Below are 20,227 nucleotides of genomic sequence, written 5' to 3' on the forward strand. Positions count from 1 at the left end.
AAACCAACTCCCTTAGAACAAAGAAACATACAAATATCCGTTCGCCTTAATGCCACAATCACTATTACTATCATCTATTTATGGGAATTGACACCCCAAGATAGCTTCTAGGTTTGACCAATTACTGTAATCTTGGCAGTTCACCCAAATGCGAACTTCCAGTCTTTCAAAGTGTGTCAGTCACACCAGAAACCGCACCCTGCTTGTAGTGTTTCGTCCACTTTAATCATGTATAGCAAAATGAATGCAACACACATCAAGTTGTAAGCTTTTCCAAATCAATGAAGAGTTCATCCTCAGCGCAATTAAGCATGATTTGTAAACTATGGGTGAATAAGCATGCAATCACACATTCAGGCAGGGCGAGCGTACAAGATGTTATACTGTAGCCACACAGCCATCTTGCAGCCCTCGTGCAAAGGCCTCTTTGTACGTTTTTAGAAAAATGCCGCATAGTGTGTACAGTATTTTGTCAACTTCAGGTGAGGGCAAGCATGATTAAAATGGATTGCTAGAGGGACATAATAAGTACTAATCAAAAGTTTGGATAAGTTTTCTCACGTTCTCGAGTGAAAAGTTGTGTCGAAACTTTTGATTGGTACTAAATAAAGTCTTATTCTATATCATGGTACGTGCTATTTACAACTGTAAACTCGAGCTTTACCGATGCCGTGTCTGCTGTGCATTTGCTGTGGTAGAGCTGTCTTCTAAGACACAGGGTGGTATCAGTCATTGTAATGGTAATTACAGACATAGTGGATAGGATACTGTTGTTCTTTTTTTCCTGAGGAAAAAAGGTAGGCGTCTGAGGTGCTGCATTTATTTATTTAAGGAGCACCGGGTCAAAACTGAATTCTGAGCTTTATTAACCTTTTTGTTTTACTATTCTTCCAAGACAACAGCCTAGATACTATTATTCTAAACATTACATTTGTTTCATAACTACACTTTGAACTCCTGCTGTTGATATTCAGAGCTTTATTTGCACAAACAAATAGGATTACCAATATACTGCCTAGTTGAGGATTAGATGTTTTTTTGCAAAATGTTCATATTGGTTTCTTTGCAGCTTTATAAATGACATCACCATGAAACCTTTCGCTCTTTTTGTACTGGAGGGTATGTGAAAGTATGACTGCAACTTGAATGACTGCAAACAAGAAACTCTAGTAAAACCTCAACATTACAGGGACGCCATTAAACAACATGTTTTGGTCTTTGACCTTTCCTGTAACTTTAACTCCTAAAATATAGCATGCGCTGATGTAATCTAAAAGGAGTTTGAGATTTGAAGAAAAAATCATGTAAAAAAAAAAACCAGTCATGTGACCAAAGAGGTTTTATGCAGCGAGCCAGGCAGGTGAGCTTTGGCATATTGGACGAGGAGCCTGCTACGTAACTTTTTGTCCCTTCCTTTTCCCTCATTAAAATCTTGCCCGATAGCTACTTGTACAAAATCAGCAAGGAAAATTAATAGTCAAATGTATTTTGAGGCCAACTTTTTAATCTTGAGCTGTTTGGGAGAGGCTCGTTAGGTAAATGGTGACTGTGTTTGCATGCACAAGGAGAACTGTTTGCTCTTCTCTTTAGCTGATTCCAGAAGTCTGAAAGAGGAGGGGAGGAACATGAGCAGTCAGGAGGAGCTCTATCATGACTGGATGGACAGCCACGATGGATCCTCTCCAACTAGAAATGCCAGAACCAGTTTGGGCCGATCTAATCGCCAACTCTCTCTGGGAGATGCGAGCCTTATATCGAATTCCTCCATTCAGGACACCTCACAGCTCTTCCCACTCATGGAGACCAAGCTGTACAAGCGCCGTTGGGTCATGCTGTTCCTCTTTTGCATCTACTCCTTGAGCAATGCCATGATGTGGCTGCAGTACAGCATAATTGGCAACATTTTCAAGCGCTTTTATAATATTGGCACCTTGGCTTTGGACTGGCTCTCCATGATTTATTTCTTCACCTACATCCCTCTCATCGTTCCCGTCATGTGGATGCTGGACAACCGAGGCCTCAGGGAAGTCATCGTGGTTGGCTCTGCCGTCAACTGCATCGGCGCTTGGATCAAAAGCAGCACGGCTCACCCTGACTTGTTTGCTGTCACTTTCCTCGGGCAGTTTGTGTGTTCAGTGGCCACTGTTTACACCCTTGGCATCCCATCGAGACTTGCTTCTTTGTGGTTTGGGCAGCACGAGGTTTCCACTGCCTGTTCGATTGGCGTTTTGGGAAACCAGGTGTGTTTCTGTTTGTCCTTCGGGCTAAAACGTTACTGTCAGTACTCTTGTTTAGGGCCGCAAATCACGCTAATTTTAGATAATTTGCCCTTACCTGTTCCAGCATGACTGTGCCCCAGTGCACAAGTGAGTTTGATGTGAAAGAACATTTTAGGGTTGAACTAGAACTGAGATTATGTTATGATTCTGATAATATAGGTAAGTATAATTATACTCACATCAAACATTTAACATAGGATGTTAAAAATCTTAAAGTGGTCTTATTATACTTAGGTTAACAGATAGAAAATAAAAAAAGAATAATTTTGAGTATAGTCAAGTATCATTACTTAAAGACTCTCACTCATGATGTAGTCTTGTGCTCCTGTTTCCAATAATGTATATATGGACCCCTTGTTAAAATAATTGTCATGCATGTTTTTGTTCTGTGACTTCTGTCAGACAGCCTGCTGTGATGCATGAAAGCCTGCATTGTCACTGACATCCACATGCCCACCAGGTGTTTGGTTCCGTCCTATATATAAAATGTAACAGACATGTGTTCTGCAATATGTAGTTTTCACATCCATCTGAGATGTTTTGAGAGGAAAAACTCCCAGTAAGGGAAGAAAAGAAAATCTGATATCCACTAGAGACTGTAGAACTTTGATGTTTTATTTTGATTCCAATGAATGAATTGTTTGACAAGTTATGCAAGATGATTATCATGTTTATCATCCAGTTTTTGTATTGCACTGAGGTTTTATATTTTAGTTCACATCTGGCTGCATAACGACCAAAGGTAAGTTACTTCCTGTTACACCATTTGATTGGAAGACCATGTTGGAGGGGTTCATTTCGTGGAGCTATAAAAATATACATTGTAGCCATGCATTGATTTTGCATGTGACAAATGCTAATATATTTTTTTACTGTTTAAATGTTGTTTTTTTGTATTACTTCTTTCTTCACTGCAGATGGGCATTGCCATTGGGTTTCTGATCCCGCCCATCCTCGTGCCGAATGTAGACGATATGAATGAGCTGGCGCACCACATTAAGATCATGTTCTACATCAGTGCTGGACTGGCCACCATCATTTTCATCCTTGTGGTCATTGGTAAGTCCTGATCGGTTAGGTAGACTCACAGTCAAGGCTTGTGCTCTGAGTTGGGTGAGGTACGATTAAAATCAATAATTTCCCGATTCATGTTAGGAACAACAGCAAAGGGTAATTTTCTTAATTTATGTATCAACCGGTTCTCTTTCGTCTATTTCTGTGATATTACAATTCATTTTAAAAGTTATTCAGCATAGTTATTAACAGTGGGACGTTCTGTGGTGCCCGTTTGGCAACACTGCTCTCCCAGTGCACCTATTTGATGGGATATGTTCTGACAGATTGTGAAACACAAGCAGTGGATCGCTCAGCCTCAGAGAGCAGAAAAGTCCCTGACAGGAAAGAATTGCAATGACTAACCACAGGTCTTATTTATTTGTCTTTACATTTGTTTCCCTGTGACTGGCTGATGACCAGTCCAGGGTGTAGTCTGCCTTTTACCTTAAGTCAGCTGGGAAAGGCTCTAGCTTCCCCTGTTACCCTCAACTGGATAAGCAGTATAGAATATGGATGTAAGGCTGGACTTATATCAAGTCAAAGATCAATAACATTGTACCTTGAAAGTGAGTGGAAAGACAATTAATATGATGAGCACCAAATAAAGGCTTCAGAATACACAACAACACATTTATTTGTAAGCTTGTATAAAATATTAATTATAATCTAGTAGTTGGACTAGATAAGTTACCTTGAATATTTGCCCCAACAGAAGAACAGTATTTTAGTCTATTTTAGCTTGTAACTGTTTATTTTGTGCTTTTCAGCAGGTCAGCAAGGCTTTACATTGGCAAATAATTAAAACGAGAACAGAGAGGAATAAAGGAATACTTCAACTCGATGCAATAAAACACCGATAATACTGTTTGCTATGTCACACCAGCCTTGTGGGTTATTGAGAGTTGTTAACTGGGAGGTCAGGCAAAAGTGAGCATGGTGGTTGTCGTCATAATCCGTCACCTCCAGAGGATTTATTTTTATATAACTGCAATTTGCAGACCTTCTTGCTGTTGTTGTCATGAAGAAAGATAAGGGTCAGTCTCCTGAAAGGGTTACCAGAGATGTTGCCGTCGCTTCGAGGGGCATGACACACAGACTGCTGTGATTTGCAGCTATAACCAAATAAAAATGTTAGGTTCAAGATACGTCGCCATTTTGGAGCATGTTTGTGACAATTTCAAGTAAGTTTAAAGGATTTATAGTGATAAATATAGATGGTATTAAGATATATATTAAAATGATGCTTTATTTTAAGATGCAACTTGGTGAGAAAATAACTTTCAAGTTTGCTTGCTATGACGCACTATGTCACGCTTTTGGTACCCCTTCCAGGAGACTGACCCATAAACGTTTTTGTATCTTGAATGTAACTTAATAATGTCTCATTGACCTCTGTTAGGTCCTCAGTAATCACCTCACTACATGAAGTATGGTTTGTTATAATCACTGTCAACCTATAAACATTTTAAATCCATAATATGAAAAGGCTCCACTGTGTCTTCTAGTTTTTCAGGAGAAACCAGAGCTTCCTCCCACACAGGCCCAAGCTCAGGCCAGGTGCATTACTCCAGAGCAGTATTCTTACCTGGCTTCGATTTGGAGGCTGCTGCGTAACAAGCCCTTCATGCTGCTTGTTGTCAGCTATGGTGGGTCTCCAACCTCTACAGCCACTTGTTAGACATGATCACAATAGGATTGGTGCTTCTCTTTATTCATTAAATTTTTGCTCAATTGTTTAATGGCAACAAATGGAACATCAGCAACAATACCCTTGTGTCAGCGCCATATTAAACATCAAAATGACAATATTCAAATTCTGCTTGCTATCCATCCATCCATTTTCTTCTGCTTATTTGGGTCCGGGTTGCAGAAATAGTGACATAACACAGAATACATCTGTAAGGAATTTGGTTTAGAAAAGCCTACCGAAAAGACTTACTGGATAGGGAAGACACACACGTGCCTTCATTGCTTTGGCATGCAGGTGATCCTGCACTCTGTCACCTTACTTTTATTACTGTAGGTTTAATGGTGCTGTTAAAGCATCATAATGGACGCTACCAATGTCACAATTGTATGTTTATCAGCTTAAGTGCTGCACTTCTAGGTATGTGTGGGTTCAATTTGAAGGTTTTTGTGGCGGTCGTCGTGTCGTGGAAAGTCACCATTTTGTTGGTACCAATACAAGTATAAACTTTCAGCACACTGGTATATCCTAAAGTCTGGTGAAGGCCTGTCATGTTGTTAGGAATGCGCATGATTATGGTTGTATCAAACATGGTTGTATCAAACTAAATCTACTTTTCTATTTATTTTCAGGACTGAATGTTGGCTGCTTCTATGCTGTTTCCACACTACTGAATCGAATGATCATTGAACACTATCCAGTAAGTCTCAATATGGCCACTGCTGTCTTGTGTCTTGTCTGAATGCTCAGCTTTGGACTCTTGATGCCAGTAAAACTGCCAGCAGAATGACCTTGACACAGCTATTGTCGTTGAAGCATCGCAGAGCCTTTTGGATAAGATAAATGCAAACTGTAACAGATGTCTTTTATTACTTACACTGTAAAACTAAAAATGTCAATACATTTTCTTTTAGGGAGAGGAGGTAAATGCAGGCAGGATCGGTCTGACCATTGTCATTGCTGGCATGGTCGGGTCGCTCATATGTGGCATTTGGCTGGACAAGACTAAAACCTACAAGTAAGATCATATTTCTTTAGATTGAGGTTTGTTATTTGAGATACAGTACACATTTATTTAAGTTTCCAAACTATACATGAATGATTATTATTATTCTTGTCACTTTATTTTGATGTGATGTGGTACATCAACCAGAAAAGCCCAAGGTGAAACAAGCTGGTAAAGTTTCATATGACCCTTCTTAGCATTACGATTTACCTTTATTACCCCTTATGCAGTTATGTAAAAACGCTATGTGTTGTAAGTTGAACAATGGCTGCAGCATGACTAATGTAAACTTACTGTCAAAGTAAACAAATTGAAATACAGTGTTGTGAAAGTCTTTGCCCACTTCCTGATTTCTTATTTCTTTGCATGCTTGTCACACAAAAATGTTTCAGATCATCAAAGAAATGTAAATATTAGTCAATGACAACACAAGTGAACACAAAAAGCAGTTTTTAAATGGAATATTTTATTATTAAGGGAGAAAAAAAAACAAACCTACATGGCCATGTATGAAATGTATGAACCGCCTTTTTAAGGTCATGCCACAACATCTCAACAAAATTCAGGTCAGGACTGTGACTAGGCTACTCCAAAGTCTGTATTTAGTTTTTCTTCGCCCATTCAGAGGTGGACTTGCTGTGTTTTGGATCATTTACCTATTACAGAACCCAAGTTTGTTTCAGCTTAAAGTCACGAACAGATGGCCTGACATTCTCCTTAAGGGTTTTTTTGCTAGACAGCAGAATTCATGGTTCCATTTATCAAGTCTTCCAGGCCCCGGAGCAGCAAAACATCCCCAGACCATCACACTACTGCTACCATATTTTACTGTTGGTATGATGTTCTTTTTCTCAAATGCTGCGTTACTTTTATGCCAGATGTAATGGGACACGCACACTCCAAAAAGTTAAACTTTTGTCTCGTCAGACTACTGTATTTTCCTAAAGATCTTGGGGGTCATCAAGGTGTTTTCTGGCAAAATTGAGACAAGCCTTAATATTCTTTTTGTTCAGCAGTGGTTTTTGTTTCAGAACTCTGCAATTCAGGCCGTTTTTGCCCAATGTCTTTCTTATGGTGGAGTCATGAACACTGACCTTAACTGAGGCAAGTGTGGCCTGCAGTTCTTTGGATGTTGTTGTGGGGTCTTTTGTGACCTCTTGGATGAGTTGTTGCTGCGCTCTTGGGGTAATTTTGGTTGGGCAGCCACTCCTGGGAAGGTTCACCACTCTTCCATGTTTTCGCCATTTGTGGATAATGGCTCTTACTGTGGTTCGCTGGAGTCCCAAAGCTTTAGAAATGGCTTTATAATCTTTTCCATTTGAACTCAGGTGTGGTAAACCAAAGTTACGTTTTAACGGGGGGGGCAATCACTTTTTCACACAGGGCCGTGTAGGTTTGGATGTTTTTCTCCCTTAATAATAAAAAAATTCATTTAAAAACTGCATTTTGTGTTCAGTTGTGTTGTCTCTTACTAATATTTAAATGTTTTGATGATCTGAAACATTTAAGTGTGACAAACATGCAAAAAAAACAAGATATCAGGAAGGGGGCAAACACTTTTTCACACCACTGTATATAAGAAATAAATTTAAAACATAAAGGCTGTTTTTCTGTGGTATGGACATATAGAGTATTAATTTGTAGGTTTTTGTTTATTTGTGTTTATTACATTGACGAAGAACACTATAACATTTGCACTTACAGTACAACAGCAATGTATTTGATCAACAATTACTGTCGAGACATTTAACTGAAAAAAAAAAAGTGGCACAAGTGGTAAATCACCCCAGGCTTTGCTGTGTGTAGTTTTTAAATGTCTTGGCTTTTGTCATTACTAATGAGGTTTATTGATGTGATGTAAGGGGACTGTGATAGCAGTAGCACTCATGGATCCACAGTTGCTTGTTTTTAAACACAGTTTCCTCGCGTGGATGCCTAAACATTTGTTCACTGAGAGATGAGAGCCAAGAGAGTGTGCAAAGTGGACACGAATGAAAATCAGAAGTGCGGGTCTGAGTTTTTGTTCTGATGGCCCTCTCTGCTTATCTAAACCGACAGGCGAGACTCGAGTAGTGCTCTTGTGTCTTATCTAGCTTTGTGCTTATCTGCATTAAACTTGGAATTCTATCTAAAGAGTGCCGTTTTCACCAGTGACAAGGAATTAGAAATTAATTTGTCTGTTTTGACTTGGTAAATTGTTTGGATTCCGCAAATGCCAGCTGGATGCTCAGCTGTCAAAGCAACCAGGTCCACATTGATTTTGTATACACACTCTCCTCTTGTCTTCAAGTATGTGGGAGAGAGTCAAAGGACTATGTTATGTTAACAAAACCAGTATTTTACGCATGGTTGTACAAGAAAGTGCTGGACCAGAATAAGCCTGTGGGGATGACCCATGCGATGACAAAAGTCATTCTCAGGAATAGGGTTTTGTCAGTCTTGGTCAAACATTGCCTTTAATTACAGGTACAGGTAGAGTAAAGCGAGAGCTTGCATAATCACCATTTCTGTGAGATGCTTGGTCAAACATTGCCTTTAATTACAGGTACAGGTAGAGTAAAGCGAGAGCTTGCATAATCACCATTTCTGTGAGATGCTTGATTGTGTTTCTCACATGGCGTTTTTGAAGACGACAAGTGAGACATTCACCCTTAAAATGCAGAATAAAATACTAGAAAATTAAAACACAGAGTTGAACCTCCAAATGCCCCATAAGTCATACAATTTATAGTTCAACCAAAAAACATCATCATATGTGACTTCACACAAGATGCTTGAAAATGTGAGACTTTAGTTTACTTAGGAAAGAAGCACTAATTTATTACTTCCAGAAATAACACAATTGCCATAGGATGATTTTATCCTTTTTATCCCATTCATTTATTTTGGTTGTAGTGCAGAGTGGTTACTACACTAGTTAGGAGGATTGTTACAGTTTTATTTAAAACATTGCCTTTATACTTTTATGATGATGACAGTTTGACCCTGAAACAAATCATTTTCACTACGTTATTTCCAAAGTTGTATGTCAACCAGCATCACTGAGCAAACTGTGTTCAACTGAAACTGTGTACTTTACCAACATTAACATTCCCAATGTTTGAAAAAAGACTTGAGGTCATTAGGTTTTCTATTCTTAAGTGGTTTTGTGCCAGTATGCTGTAGGATTGAGGCCCTCTGATTAACTTTTGCATAACAATTATAAGCCAGCTCACAGGACTCCGATCTGAAACATTTTTGCTCAAGTCAAATCTGATTAAACTGGATTTCTTTAAAAAAAAAAAAAAAATCAATTTGTAGCTTTGCCTTTTTAACACTTAATAGACACTCTCTCCTCTCCTCAGACAGACAACACTGGTCGTGTATCTCCTCTCCCTCATCGGGATGCTGGTGTACGCCTTCACCCTCAACGTGGGTCACCTGTGGGTGGTGTTTATCACAGCTGGTGTTTTAGGGTGGGTAATCATTATAGGTGGGTAATCAGACACAGAAACAGACACAAAAACTAAAGCCAACCTCATGATTTGCCTCCTTTTATTGAATATTATGAGCAAATTTCTCCCATAGCAATTTCTTGGTAAGGTTTATTTTTCTATTTGTTAATGACTAGGAAATGGTTGATATTACAAAATGTACCCGTGTCATCTGTGGAGAGGTTTATTTGAGCATGTGTTTCTGTAGCTTCTTCATGACCGGTTACCTTCCTCTGGGCTTTGAGTTTGCAGTAGAACTCACCTACCCAGAATCAGAGGGGACCTCATCTGGACTCCTCAACTGTTCAGCTCAGGTCAGTGCAGATTCACTTATCTGCTACATATATATGCTATATATATATGATACTAATGAAGACAAATTTTTGTGTGAACCAATTCTATTTCAGATCTTTGGAATCATCTTCACTATTTCCCAGGGAAAGATAATTGACAGATGGGGTACTTTGGCGGGAAACATCTTCCTGTGTGTCTTTCTGCTGATAGGAACTGTAATGACTGGTAAGATTTCTTTTTATTCCTGAGCTAAAAATACTAACGTGGCTGGAAAGCCTTCAGAAACAATAGACGCCCAAACAAGCATTAACAAGCGCTTATGAGGTATTCAAATCTTTCAAGGATAAGGTTGCCATCTAGTGGCGTAATCGAAAAGCTGAATCCTTTTGTTTCTGCTTTTTCATGTCATTACTGAGTGAGACGCTCTTCTTCGTATTTAGACTGACATCCATTTAAGGTCTCAAAACATAATTACTACAACAACTTTAAACTCTGTCTTTTGTATTTATTACAGGATTGATCAAGTCTGACCTCCGGAGGCAGAAAGCCAACCAACAGGCTGAGGGACAAATAATTAGTGTAAGCACATCACTGATTGCATCTTCACATCCCCCTACAGCAATGTTTCTCAAACTCTTTTTTTTCTCCAGACCCAAATTAAAAATGTGATTCCTCCATATTGCCATAACATCATGTACATAAAGTAATGCCAATGCTGGATTTGTTACAACAACCATGAATCAAAATGTGTGCTTACGCAGTGAAAAAAAAATTCAGCCCACGGCCCATTTTGGTTACTGACCCTAAGTTTGGGAAACCCTGCTTGAGAGGGATTCTTTTTTTGCATTTCTGTGCTGAAAGAACGCTAAACAAGCGATGCTGGTTGCTTTTGGCTGTGAGCCTCACACTGCCTCACCGCTGTAGGCATGCACATGAATGAATGAACGCACCGCTCTCTCAACGCACAAAACAAGTCCTCTCTCTGCTTAGTCTGACAACTCTGCAACCTCTTCTGAAGGCAAGCGTAACATTTTCCACTAAATTGCTGTTTTTAAGTTTTCACATGGGAGTAGCATGGTCTCAGCATGAGAGGAGTGCATGCTAGTGAGGAGGCTAACTCTGCTTCTGCTACACAAACATCAAACCCGCTTTTTTCTACATGCTTCACTGTAATATACAAATTCAATAATTAGTAAGTGATTTGGTACAGTATATGCAAAAGTAATTAATGTATTACAGTGAGGCAAAAAAATGAAACTTGACGCTAAATCAGCTTTTTGTCTGTGCAATGTTAAAAACAACCTTGACTTAAGTTTTGAATCAGACGTAACACATTAGAGTCTTAAGTGTGGACTTATTCAAAAGAACTTTCAGATATGTAACATCCTTTTCCAACGCCTCTTAAATGCAACAAAAATGTAAAGCACAGTGAATTGAATACTAGAAATAAGTCCATACTCAGAGACACTACTGTTCTAGTGGACAGGCAGCAGGCAATTATTTGGGTGTGCAGGGTTTTCTTAAACCGGTGCTGTTGCATGGAAATTCCATTGGGCCCCCTCAGAGGCGTGACACCCAAGCTATTATTCCAGCCTGCAGGCTCAGAGACATCGGTGCAGGACTACGGGGGCACATCTTGCAGCAGCCCCTGGCAATGGCAGTCTTGACACAAACCTACAAGCTCACTAAAAAACAAAACACACATCTGCCAAGGTAGGGACACATATTCTTTGAATAAAATACTCCCCATAGAAACAAATACAAGTGGAACCTTGGTTAGCATCATTAATCCGTTCCAGAAGGGCCGACTCTAACTGAAACCCACTCTAACCGAATAAACTTTTCTCTTAAGAAATAATGTAGATCCAGTTTATCCATTCCACAAAGCCAAAAACGTTAACACAAAACACATTTTTATAGTTTTACAATTACAGTTTTTCATGCAGAAAACAATTCAAAATGCATATAAATACATATAAATGGTGAATGAAATGGATAAATAAACATTCAAGGTTACTTTTACATTCATTGAAGACTGTTGCCAAAGATACGATGTGGCAGCGAGATCAACATCGACACCACCTTCGTGTTTTGCTACGAGTTATTTCTTGAATTTAGTATTGTTTCTCACTTCAGGTCTCTGCTGTTCTTTTGATCATGGCTGCAAAATAACCCAAAATGGAGCCAAAGAAAGTTACAAGTGCCAGTATTTGATAAAAAAAAAAGTGAGAAACACTTGAATTCAAGAATAACACATGACAAAACAGGAAGGTTGATCTCGCTGCGACATTGTGTCTTTCAATTTGTGTCAATCACGTTTTCAGTGAAGGCAAAAGTAATCTTAAATGTTTATTTCTTTTATTTGTCATTCATATGCATTGTTTTATGCCTGTAAAACTCTAATTGTAAAACTATAAAAACGTGTTTTATGTTAACATTAAGGCGTTTTGTGGCGTTTTGTTAGCAAACAACTAGAGTCATCCGCTGATGACATCTTAGACGGAGCAATGAAGCGGACTTCCGGTTCCTGTTTCCACATAGTAGCAAGCTAATAGGATGTTAACAAGGATGTTTTGTGTTAAAAAATACACAAGAACACAGTTGTACTCACGCAGTGCATTAATAACATGTCAAGACGCGAGCGTGCCATATTGTACGCTAACTGGAAAATGTATGCAAACCGAGGCAAAATTTTGGCATACATTTTCAATGTTAACTGGGATGCACGCTAACCGAGATTCCACTGTATATACAAATCTCATCGATGTGAAATGTAAAACTTGCACACTGTTGCAAGCCATTGGTTTAAGTTTCAAGGTTGAAAAATATTTTCATAGACACATTACTGGTAATTGTTAGCACTGCTTTGAATAATGTGTTTATGGTGGAAAAAATGCACCTCTTGGAAAGTTGTATGAAGTGTTTATTTTGCCTTTGACACAACTGAAGTTATCTTAGCAGGTTAAAGAAATATTTTCTGAATTTTTCTCAAGCTGCTGTGCCTCCCCTGAGGTCTTTTTGCCCCTCACACTTTGAAAACACCACCTTGAGAGCATTGTAACTTACATACTACTACGGACATTTCCTCTGCGTAATCTTTGATATGAAACATTTTGTCAAAAATAATGAATATCAACTGCGTCTCAAGTACTTGCGGATTTTGGCAATTTGCTGGTGGTCCAGGAGTGTAACTCCAGTGAATAGCAACAATTTACTGTATATTCACTGCACACAGAGTGAAATAGCTATATATAATTTAGGTCTGTATATATTAATACGTTGGATGTAAATTCATAAACACATGTCAATTCATAAACACCGCATCCAAATTTGAGTGTCATAAAATGTGATTATTGTGAAAAGGTTCAACATTGCAAGCTACTGCTGCTGTATTCTAATGACAAAATGAACTGCAAAGACTTCCTGGGCCTTCAAATAGTTGCAGATTTTGAAGTGAATTCCCAAAATAAATTAACTGTTGTATGATATTGTAATTTATTGAGATGCACTTGTAATTTTGGCCTGATGACACTTAATGAATAAACCAGAGATTCTTAGGGGTCAACATGTAACCTGTGAGTAGCAATGCACCGAAACTTTTTGAGGCTATTTGTAAGATAGAGAAGGGTTTTTTTTGTTCTATTGTATTTCTAAAAAGGCTATGTTGTTTGTGTTTTTTAATTTACAACTCAGTTTAATTAGACTTTTTAGTGAGTGGTATTAGGACCAGGGGCTGCAGAGGAAAAATAGCCTTCTGGCTAATTGTGGCACATTGACATGAATGTTTATTAATATGCACTGTCCCTGTATGTGAATCAATATTTTTTCTGTTCTTTACAGAAAATGTCAGCCGTTCGAGATGAAAACATCTCTCCTCCTGAAATCCTGAAAGAAGGAAAGCTTTAAATAAGAATGCAAGAAGTAGTCATGTATTCTGCTATGAGGTCTTGTCCAGGCTGATTGGTCGCGGTACCAACTGACAACCCTGCTCCATATTTGTTGCATTGTGCAACATGATGTACCGTGAAGATATTGACACTTTACACACATACTGTACACTCTCACACTTACACTAATCCCAAAACAAACACAAGTACAATGCACTTCAACCTCATATGTCTTTACATTCCTTTGTTAATGGAAAACTGCACTTTTTTGGGGAATTTTGCCCATCATCCACAATCCTTATGTGAGACATGAACGCACGTCTTTCTCTTTTCTGTGCCTTCTTAAGATATAAAAACAGATAAACAGAGACAGCTCATTACTGCTCATAATTGGACACACCTATGCCGTCTACAAAGACTTCTATTCAAGCACCTTCAAAAACCTCCAACCCGGTTTTATGGTTTTGTATACATACTATAACAATGTACAGTAGTGACAGGCACATTGGTGATAACCAGGAATACTTACAGTATTTTGCTTAAGTGCTTTGAGTGCCTTAGTGGTGGAAAAGCACTATACAAGTGAAAGACCATTTACCATTGATCATTTGCTATATTTTGGTCCCTCCATAGCAACATAGAAACGAACGCCTGCACCTTGCATTAACTTTTCCAAACTCAAAAACAAAAACAGCAGGTGTAACAGCAGCTCCGATATGTAGCGTGACCTTTTGGTAGTGGCCAGAGGCGCTGTGAACGCGGCGCTGAGGCGCTGTGGGTGAGAGTGTGGTGAAGTTAGTTGCTAGCTGGCTAGTAGCTAGCCGGTATGGTGTCGCAAGGTCTCAATACACCAGTAACGTAGTTCGATAGGCGTAACAATGTTAATAATAATAATGTTGCTGTAGCTTGGTTAATATGCACTTCACATTCTGTGTAAATTGAGCATTGTTGGCGCTTTTTGGAGGTTTTTTCAGAAGGCTTCATAGGCAGAATAGGCGTTTCCCTTTATGTGAATTCCCAGCAGTGTCTCTTTAGCTGTTTTTTATCTTTAGAATGCACAGAAAAAAGACGTGTTTATGTCTCACATAAGGATTGTGAATGATGTGCAGTTTTCCTTTAAGCTTAAATTATTAACTTATTTTTTAATGACTGCTACACCAAAACCTTTTGAATTAGTGTCAATGGTGTGTTCTGTCACTACTAATGAGCAATATTTTAAAGGTCCTCTATTATGCAGAATTATTAACTAAAATTATGTTATACCAGTTGGCCGCACAGTGGCCTAGTGGTTATCATTAGCTTCACACTCAGGAGATTGAGGAGCTTCCTCCCACATCCCAAATATACCTGTACAGTATGCATGTTAGACTAATTGGACACTCTAAATTGTCCATTGGTGTGGATGTGAGTGAATGCTTGTGTATTTGTATGTGTCCTGTGTCTGTGTGGCGACCATTTCAGAGTGTACCCTGCTCGTCGCCCCAAGTCAGCTCGGATCGTTCACCCGCGGCCCAGATGTAGACAAAGCGGGATAGAAAATGGATGAATGAATTGAGTATTGTGTCACTAGAGCCTGTTAATGATGCCCAAACGTGACAAAAATTGATCATCTCGTTGATTTGTTTGCTCCACTTTTGAGAGCAGAGGCGTTAAGGTCGCTTTTGAAGTTCCTGGTTTGAATGAAAAACCTCCTTGCTCACGGACATGATACTGCCTCTGACCCGCCCCTAACTAGATAAACCTGCTCCGTTTATACAACCGCCCCTTTATGGAGGACAGCTTTGTAAGAAAAAGCAGGCTTCACTACACATCTGAAAATGAAGCCTGGAGCTCTGCTGACTATCCATCAGTCCGCTACAGACGTGGGAGCTATCAGTTTGATCATTTCTTCAGCGAATAGGCTAACCAAGCATGATGGTTCTGTTCAAATGTGACTGTAATGTTAGCACTGTAGCACACATTGCTATGCTAGTGTTGCTATCGTTTGTGTCCTCCTGTCCCACTTTTAATATTTTGTTGTTATGATAGATGACATATATTATGTTGCACAAGTGAAGAGTTTCACTGTTTATGTAAGGAGTGGATGAAGTGCACAATAGTGCTTCTTGGAGTCACACACTCTTGTCAACAGGCGTACAAACACAGCTCATTAGCATTAAAACTACAGACACTCAAAACCCGGAGTTCCCTTAGGGCTTTGTAAAAGCACTGTTTTTGCCAACACTGAAATACACTATTGTCGGACCTTTGAGACGTATTTAAAATTGTTGGAAACTTCAATAATATGGGACATTTAATGGTGAAGGTTAACAGGACAGCTGTGTGTTTTCCTGTCATGGCAGCTGGAAGGCTTTTTCTGCTTGCCACGCTGGATCACACAAACGTATTACCTCAGAATTCTACTAGTTGCAATAACTGTTGATGCTGTGCATCTTGTGTATGCTTGAGAAGGTCAGTTTTGTCCATGTTTTACTGTAAGAGACCTCCTCCAGACCTGGCAGGAACTTGGATTGGTATCTGCTTCACTGTGCAAGAGGAGGCAAATGGGTCATTTAGCATGAGAAAAATGACACATATTTCATTAAATAAATTGTTCTATACACAGGTTACACTGTAAAGGTGTAGTGTGCATAGTTTGTGATGAAGTTATTTTATGTCATATGTGGCTTGTTGTGATAACTTTTTTTTTTAAAGATGATGCAATTGTTTGGGGTGCTAATTTATCATGTTGTGGAATTTAAGGACAAAGCTGTGAAGCTTGACTGGAGGGGAATGATTTTCACGACACACAGAGCAAACACAAATGAGTGGGCTCAGTGGAGTTTCTTTTCCATTGTTTGTCTAAATAAACCTTTTAAAACTGAACAAAGAATCCATGTGTGTAGTTCTGAGAAAGTCTGCAGGAAATAGAAATTTCATCTGGGAAGCAGCACACCACACAGTCCATCCAAACACGTCTTGTGGACACAAGAACATTCATTTCAGTTTCTTCTGCCGTGCTCCCACTTCCTCTGCAGTCTCTGGAAAACACTGGAATCCAATCAGCATGGCTACGACTGAGAAACCTGGAAAAACAAGTGTTGCACTTACTTCCTGAAGGATGCTCAATTCAACTTAAATTCCATGCAAAGAAGGAAAGGTTATTGTGAAATTGTAATTGGGAATAATACTTACTGGCCACAAGAAGAGGTGCCATGACCCCGATGGTGAGAGGTGCGGTTTTGTAGATAAAAGTCTCGGACAGAAAATGACCCAATGCCAACACAAATGTCCACAAGGTGATGTGATACAGCCTGCGAGAGTGAGTGTGACACAATGTAACGGTATGTATTGGAGCTTGACCACAAAAACACGGCGCAGGAAAGCAATATCGTTTACGTTTTGTTCTGGATATCAATGGCACAGGCACAGCGAATGATGGATGACAGTAACGTCCAAATGCCAAACGTCCGTGCTTGAAGACCATTGACTAAGAAAAGGATAGGATACATTCTTAGTGAACATATTATAACACATATGTAGGAGTCTACTTGGCAGATAACCATACAGTACTGTATATTGAATAAAAAAAACTGTGAAGTTTAAAATAAAGTCATCCCTTGGACATAATTTACAATCAGTATTGATCCAGGTTAGTGAATAACATCAGAATCATATCTTTAACAATTGCACATTTCACCCCTGCACATTTACGTTTATGCTCTGATTGCACAAAACTGACCAACACGTATTGATAATACATAATGTACACAGGGGGCTGTGATTATTTACTTGTATTGTATTTTAACTTTAAATCAAGTATATATAATAGGATGAATAAGCATGACTATTGATGAATCTAGATTACCAAATTCAGGTGTGCCGGTGTAGAGCTTCTCCGACAGGAAGCTGTGATCTCTGAAACTCTGCACGGTGTTTCCCATGGCGATAACAGACACCATCACCAGCCAGCTCCGCAGGACGTTTAGGAAGCGACTCATCTCTTCTGTTGCTCCTTTATTTGAGTCATTTGCATAAACACAAGCCCATTTATCTGGTTAAGTTCCACAGAGACTGCCAAGTGTTAGTATTACCTGTCAATTACCTGAACGGATCGATGACTCCCAGCTAGCAAGTATTGCACCTGACAAAGACAGCTATTACCGTAATATTTGATTTGAACAAGGTACCAAATGCCATTAATGATAGATTTTCTTAGCGTTGTGCATCAAAACATTATGTTAACACTGAAAAAACAGCATGTAAAGCAATGGAGTTAATAAATGTGTTATTGTCGTCTTACAAGGCCGGACTGGCTGTCCAATGACAAGCCCTCCTCAATGGGTTCAGCCACTCGTACCACCGCTTTGATTGGTCAGTGTGTACGTTTTGGTTTCTCCCACTTTTATTTGTAACCAATAGTCTGAGGCAATCCCGGAATCCTGTGTGGTTGGCTGTGTTTGTACAAAGAGTTACCACAAGGAACAAGATAATGCTCTGGCGACAAATGTGTTTTGATTGAGTGGACTTCTGTCATCAATAGTGTTTCCATTATATTTAGTTGTTTTTGTATACAATTCTTTTTAGGGCGCAATATGCAACATTATACATTTTATTTAGTTTCCCCCCCGTTGTCAGTGGATAACTGTACATTGACTGTGCAACTGACACATTTGCGGTTTTATCTCATGTTCAATTATTAATGTGTTTTCTTAATGTTTTTTTTCTTAATGTTTAATGTATTACATATAATTGCTTGACGTTGTATTAGAAAAAAAAATCCCTCGAACCGAAGAGGCGGAGGACAACCCAACAGGAAGTCCAGAAGTGCGCGTGCGCTGTGCTCTGTTGCTGCTCGGTTGTTGTAGTAACCAGGAAGATTAGCAGCGATCGTCAACTCTCCCTGCATAAATAAGCTAGTTAGCTTTAGCAGGCTCGATGAAATAAGGCAAGTTCAACGTGTTTTTCCCCTGCCTGTCACTGTCACTGCAAAATGATTTCTTTATCATCTTCATAAAGCAGTTTTTTCTGCTTTGCTCGCCACACACACAGCATTTTTTTTCATTACGTGCCAATTTTTGTGAGCTAACGTTTGTTCGACTGTTTGAATTTACCGCTTGTAATGTCATGACATGTTTTTTTTTACTAAATGTATTTACCGCAACCATCGGTTAGGTGCGGTTGCCGTAGGATCTAATCACTTTCTGATTGAAACATACAGTATTGTATTTTTGTACGCTTTAGGACCGAGCTACAATGGTAGACACTTGATCCCAGGAGGGTTTTAGCTGTTTCTCTGTGGAGATGCCAGCTGTAGCTCGGGATAAGGAGGACTCTGAGCTCTCATCAGAGGACGAGCAAGAGTGAGTGAGAAGCCATCTGTACCTATGGTCCATAAGACTTCATTTATATACACACACACCATGTGCAAGCACTTTATGGACATTTAAACTACTGATCCACCTGTCACAAATGTTATCTCCTAAACTACTATCATTACTGTATTTTGTATCAATTGTAGAACTGTAAATGTAAATACAATGTACATACTTATTAATACCTTACATAGGCCAAGATGTAACTGCATAATACTGCTTTTCCAAAGGTAGTTGTTAGTTTTAGAATATGTTTATTATTGTAATTGTAGTTTGCAGTGGTGTAGAATTGCACAGCATTTCCCTTATTATAAAGTTACAGTGTCTTATTAGCTTGTACACGTGTACTAAGGCGATTGTACAGCAGATAACATTTTTATGCAGGACAAGACTCCATTGCATGCGTCAAAATATTCCACTGTCAGGCTTTCCTCTTTAAGGCCTCAAAGATGAAGGAATAATAGTGCCTTCTTCCTCACCTGACCTAAACGTCATTGAGATCTTGTGGGCCCCTCATACTGGGTTGACGTAACCCCTTCACTTTCCGACGGCTTCTATAATGATGATGAAGCTGGGGTTTCACAGCATCCACCTATATTTACCAGTCGATCTACGTTCCTACCCTCACCAATGGTCATGAGCTTTGGGTAGTGACCGAAGGGACAAAATTGCAGGTACAAGCCAGGAGGAGGAGCCAGATGAGGTGGCTCTGGCATCTGGTCAGGATGCGTCCTGCACGCTAGGGCCCGTCTGACGGACAGGAGGCCTTGAGGAAGAACCAGGACACATTGGAAAGACCATGTCTCTCAATTGGCCTGGGAATGCCTCGGGATCCCCAGGAAGGAGCTGGACGAAATAGCTGGGGAGAGTGAAGTCTGGGTTTGTCTGCTGAGACTGCTGCCCAACCCTGGATAAGGGGAAGAAGATGGATGGATGGATGGATGCACACTAATAGCTTCCCAGTAATTGTGCACACAAAGGCATTGCTACATTTAGTGTGCGTATGGGTGGACCCCAGATTCAGAGGCAGAGGACACTTGACGAGCAAGGACTTTTATGAAGCGCCCACATAAAAACAACACAGAAAATACAAAGTACAAACATACTGTAGGCAGAACAGAGCTAGGCTAAACTAAGGTCGACAGTGCAATTCAGGATAACAAAAGGCGTCGTAACGGGGAAAAAAAACAA

The 20,227-nt window shown here is 39.5% G+C and overlaps 3 protein-coding genes across 12 annotated transcripts in view; 2 read left to right on the forward strand and 1 right to left on the reverse strand.

The window, feature by feature from the left end:
• Positions 1-16,554, forward strand: part of flvcr2a (FLVCR heme transporter 2a) — a 32,871-nt gene extending 16,317 nt beyond the window's left edge. For 2 of the 5 annotated variants that reach the window (XM_054796927.1, XM_054796926.1), the window contains exons 2-10: positions 1,591-2,240; positions 3,197-3,338; positions 4,841-4,981; positions 5,655-5,722; positions 5,937-6,040; positions 9,373-9,483; positions 9,710-9,815; positions 9,909-10,020; positions 10,310-11,380. In XM_054796927.1, coding sequence (XP_054652902.1) covers positions 1,626-2,240; positions 3,197-3,338; positions 4,841-4,981; positions 5,655-5,722; positions 5,937-6,040; positions 9,373-9,483; positions 9,710-9,815; positions 9,909-10,020; positions 10,310-10,464 — 1,554 coding nt within the window. In that variant the 5' untranslated portion in view covers positions 1,591-1,625 and the 3' untranslated portion in view covers positions 10,465-11,380. The other 3 variants (XM_054796928.1, XM_054796929.1, XM_054796930.1) reach the window with 3 other exon arrangements.
• Positions 13,128-18,033, reverse strand: erg28 (ergosterol biosynthesis 28 homolog). 2 transcript variants are annotated; one of them, XM_054796934.1, is made up of 6 exons: positions 17,965-18,033; positions 17,756-17,805; positions 17,530-17,676; positions 17,061-17,151; positions 16,857-16,975; positions 13,128-16,747 (listed from the first exon to the last, which is right to left on the reverse strand). In XM_054796934.1, exons 3-6 carry the CDS (start codon positions 17,660-17,662, stop codon positions 16,659-16,661), a joined length of 432 nt encoding a protein of 143 aa, XP_054652909.1. In that variant the 5' UTR covers positions 17,663-17,676; positions 17,756-17,805; positions 17,965-18,033; the 3' UTR covers positions 13,128-16,658. The 2 variants fall into 2 exon arrangements, with proteins under 2 accessions (XP_054652909.1, XP_054652908.1); XM_054796933.1 differs by having other exon boundaries at positions 17,767-17,805; positions 17,965-18,021.
• A 481-nt stretch (positions 18,034-18,514) lies between these two features.
• The window catches only part of ttll5 (tubulin tyrosine ligase-like family, member 5), an 80,968-nt gene continuing 79,255 nt past the window's right edge, over positions 18,515-20,227 (forward strand). For 3 of the 5 annotated variants that reach the window (XM_054795733.1, XM_054795735.1, XM_054795734.1), the window contains exons 1-2: positions 18,515-18,609; positions 18,906-19,024. In XM_054795733.1, the coding sequence (XP_054651708.1) occupies positions 18,966-19,024 (59 nt within the window). In that variant the 5' untranslated portion in view covers positions 18,515-18,609; positions 18,906-18,965. Of the gene's footprint in view, positions 18,610-18,905; positions 19,025-20,227 lie in introns of those variants that run through there. The other 2 variants (XM_054795737.1, XM_054795736.1) reach the window with 2 other exon arrangements.

Source organism: Dunckerocampus dactyliophorus, chromosome 13 (genome assembly GCF_027744805.1).
Source record: "Dunckerocampus dactyliophorus isolate RoL2022-P2 chromosome 13, RoL_Ddac_1.1, whole genome shotgun sequence".
NCBI classification, from domain to species: domain Eukaryota; kingdom Metazoa; phylum Chordata; class Actinopteri; order Syngnathiformes; family Syngnathidae; genus Dunckerocampus; species Dunckerocampus dactyliophorus.

What these genes read in the sequence shown, in the direction of transcription:
- erg28 (XM_054796934.1), bottom strand. Translation starts at nt 17,662, where the DNA reads ATGAGTCGCTTCCTAAACGTCCTGCGGAGCTGGCTGGTGATGGTGTCT. An exon ending in ATTGATATCCAGAACAAAAC is followed by an intron (nt 16,976 to 17,060) that starts GTAAACGATATT and finishes TCACTCTCGCAG; the next exon opens with GCTGTATCACATCACCTTGT. An exon ending in GGCACCTCTTCTTGTGGCCA is followed by an intron (nt 16,748 to 16,856) that starts GTAAGTATTATT and finishes TTGTTTTTCCAG; the next exon opens with GTTTCTCAGTCGTAGCCATG.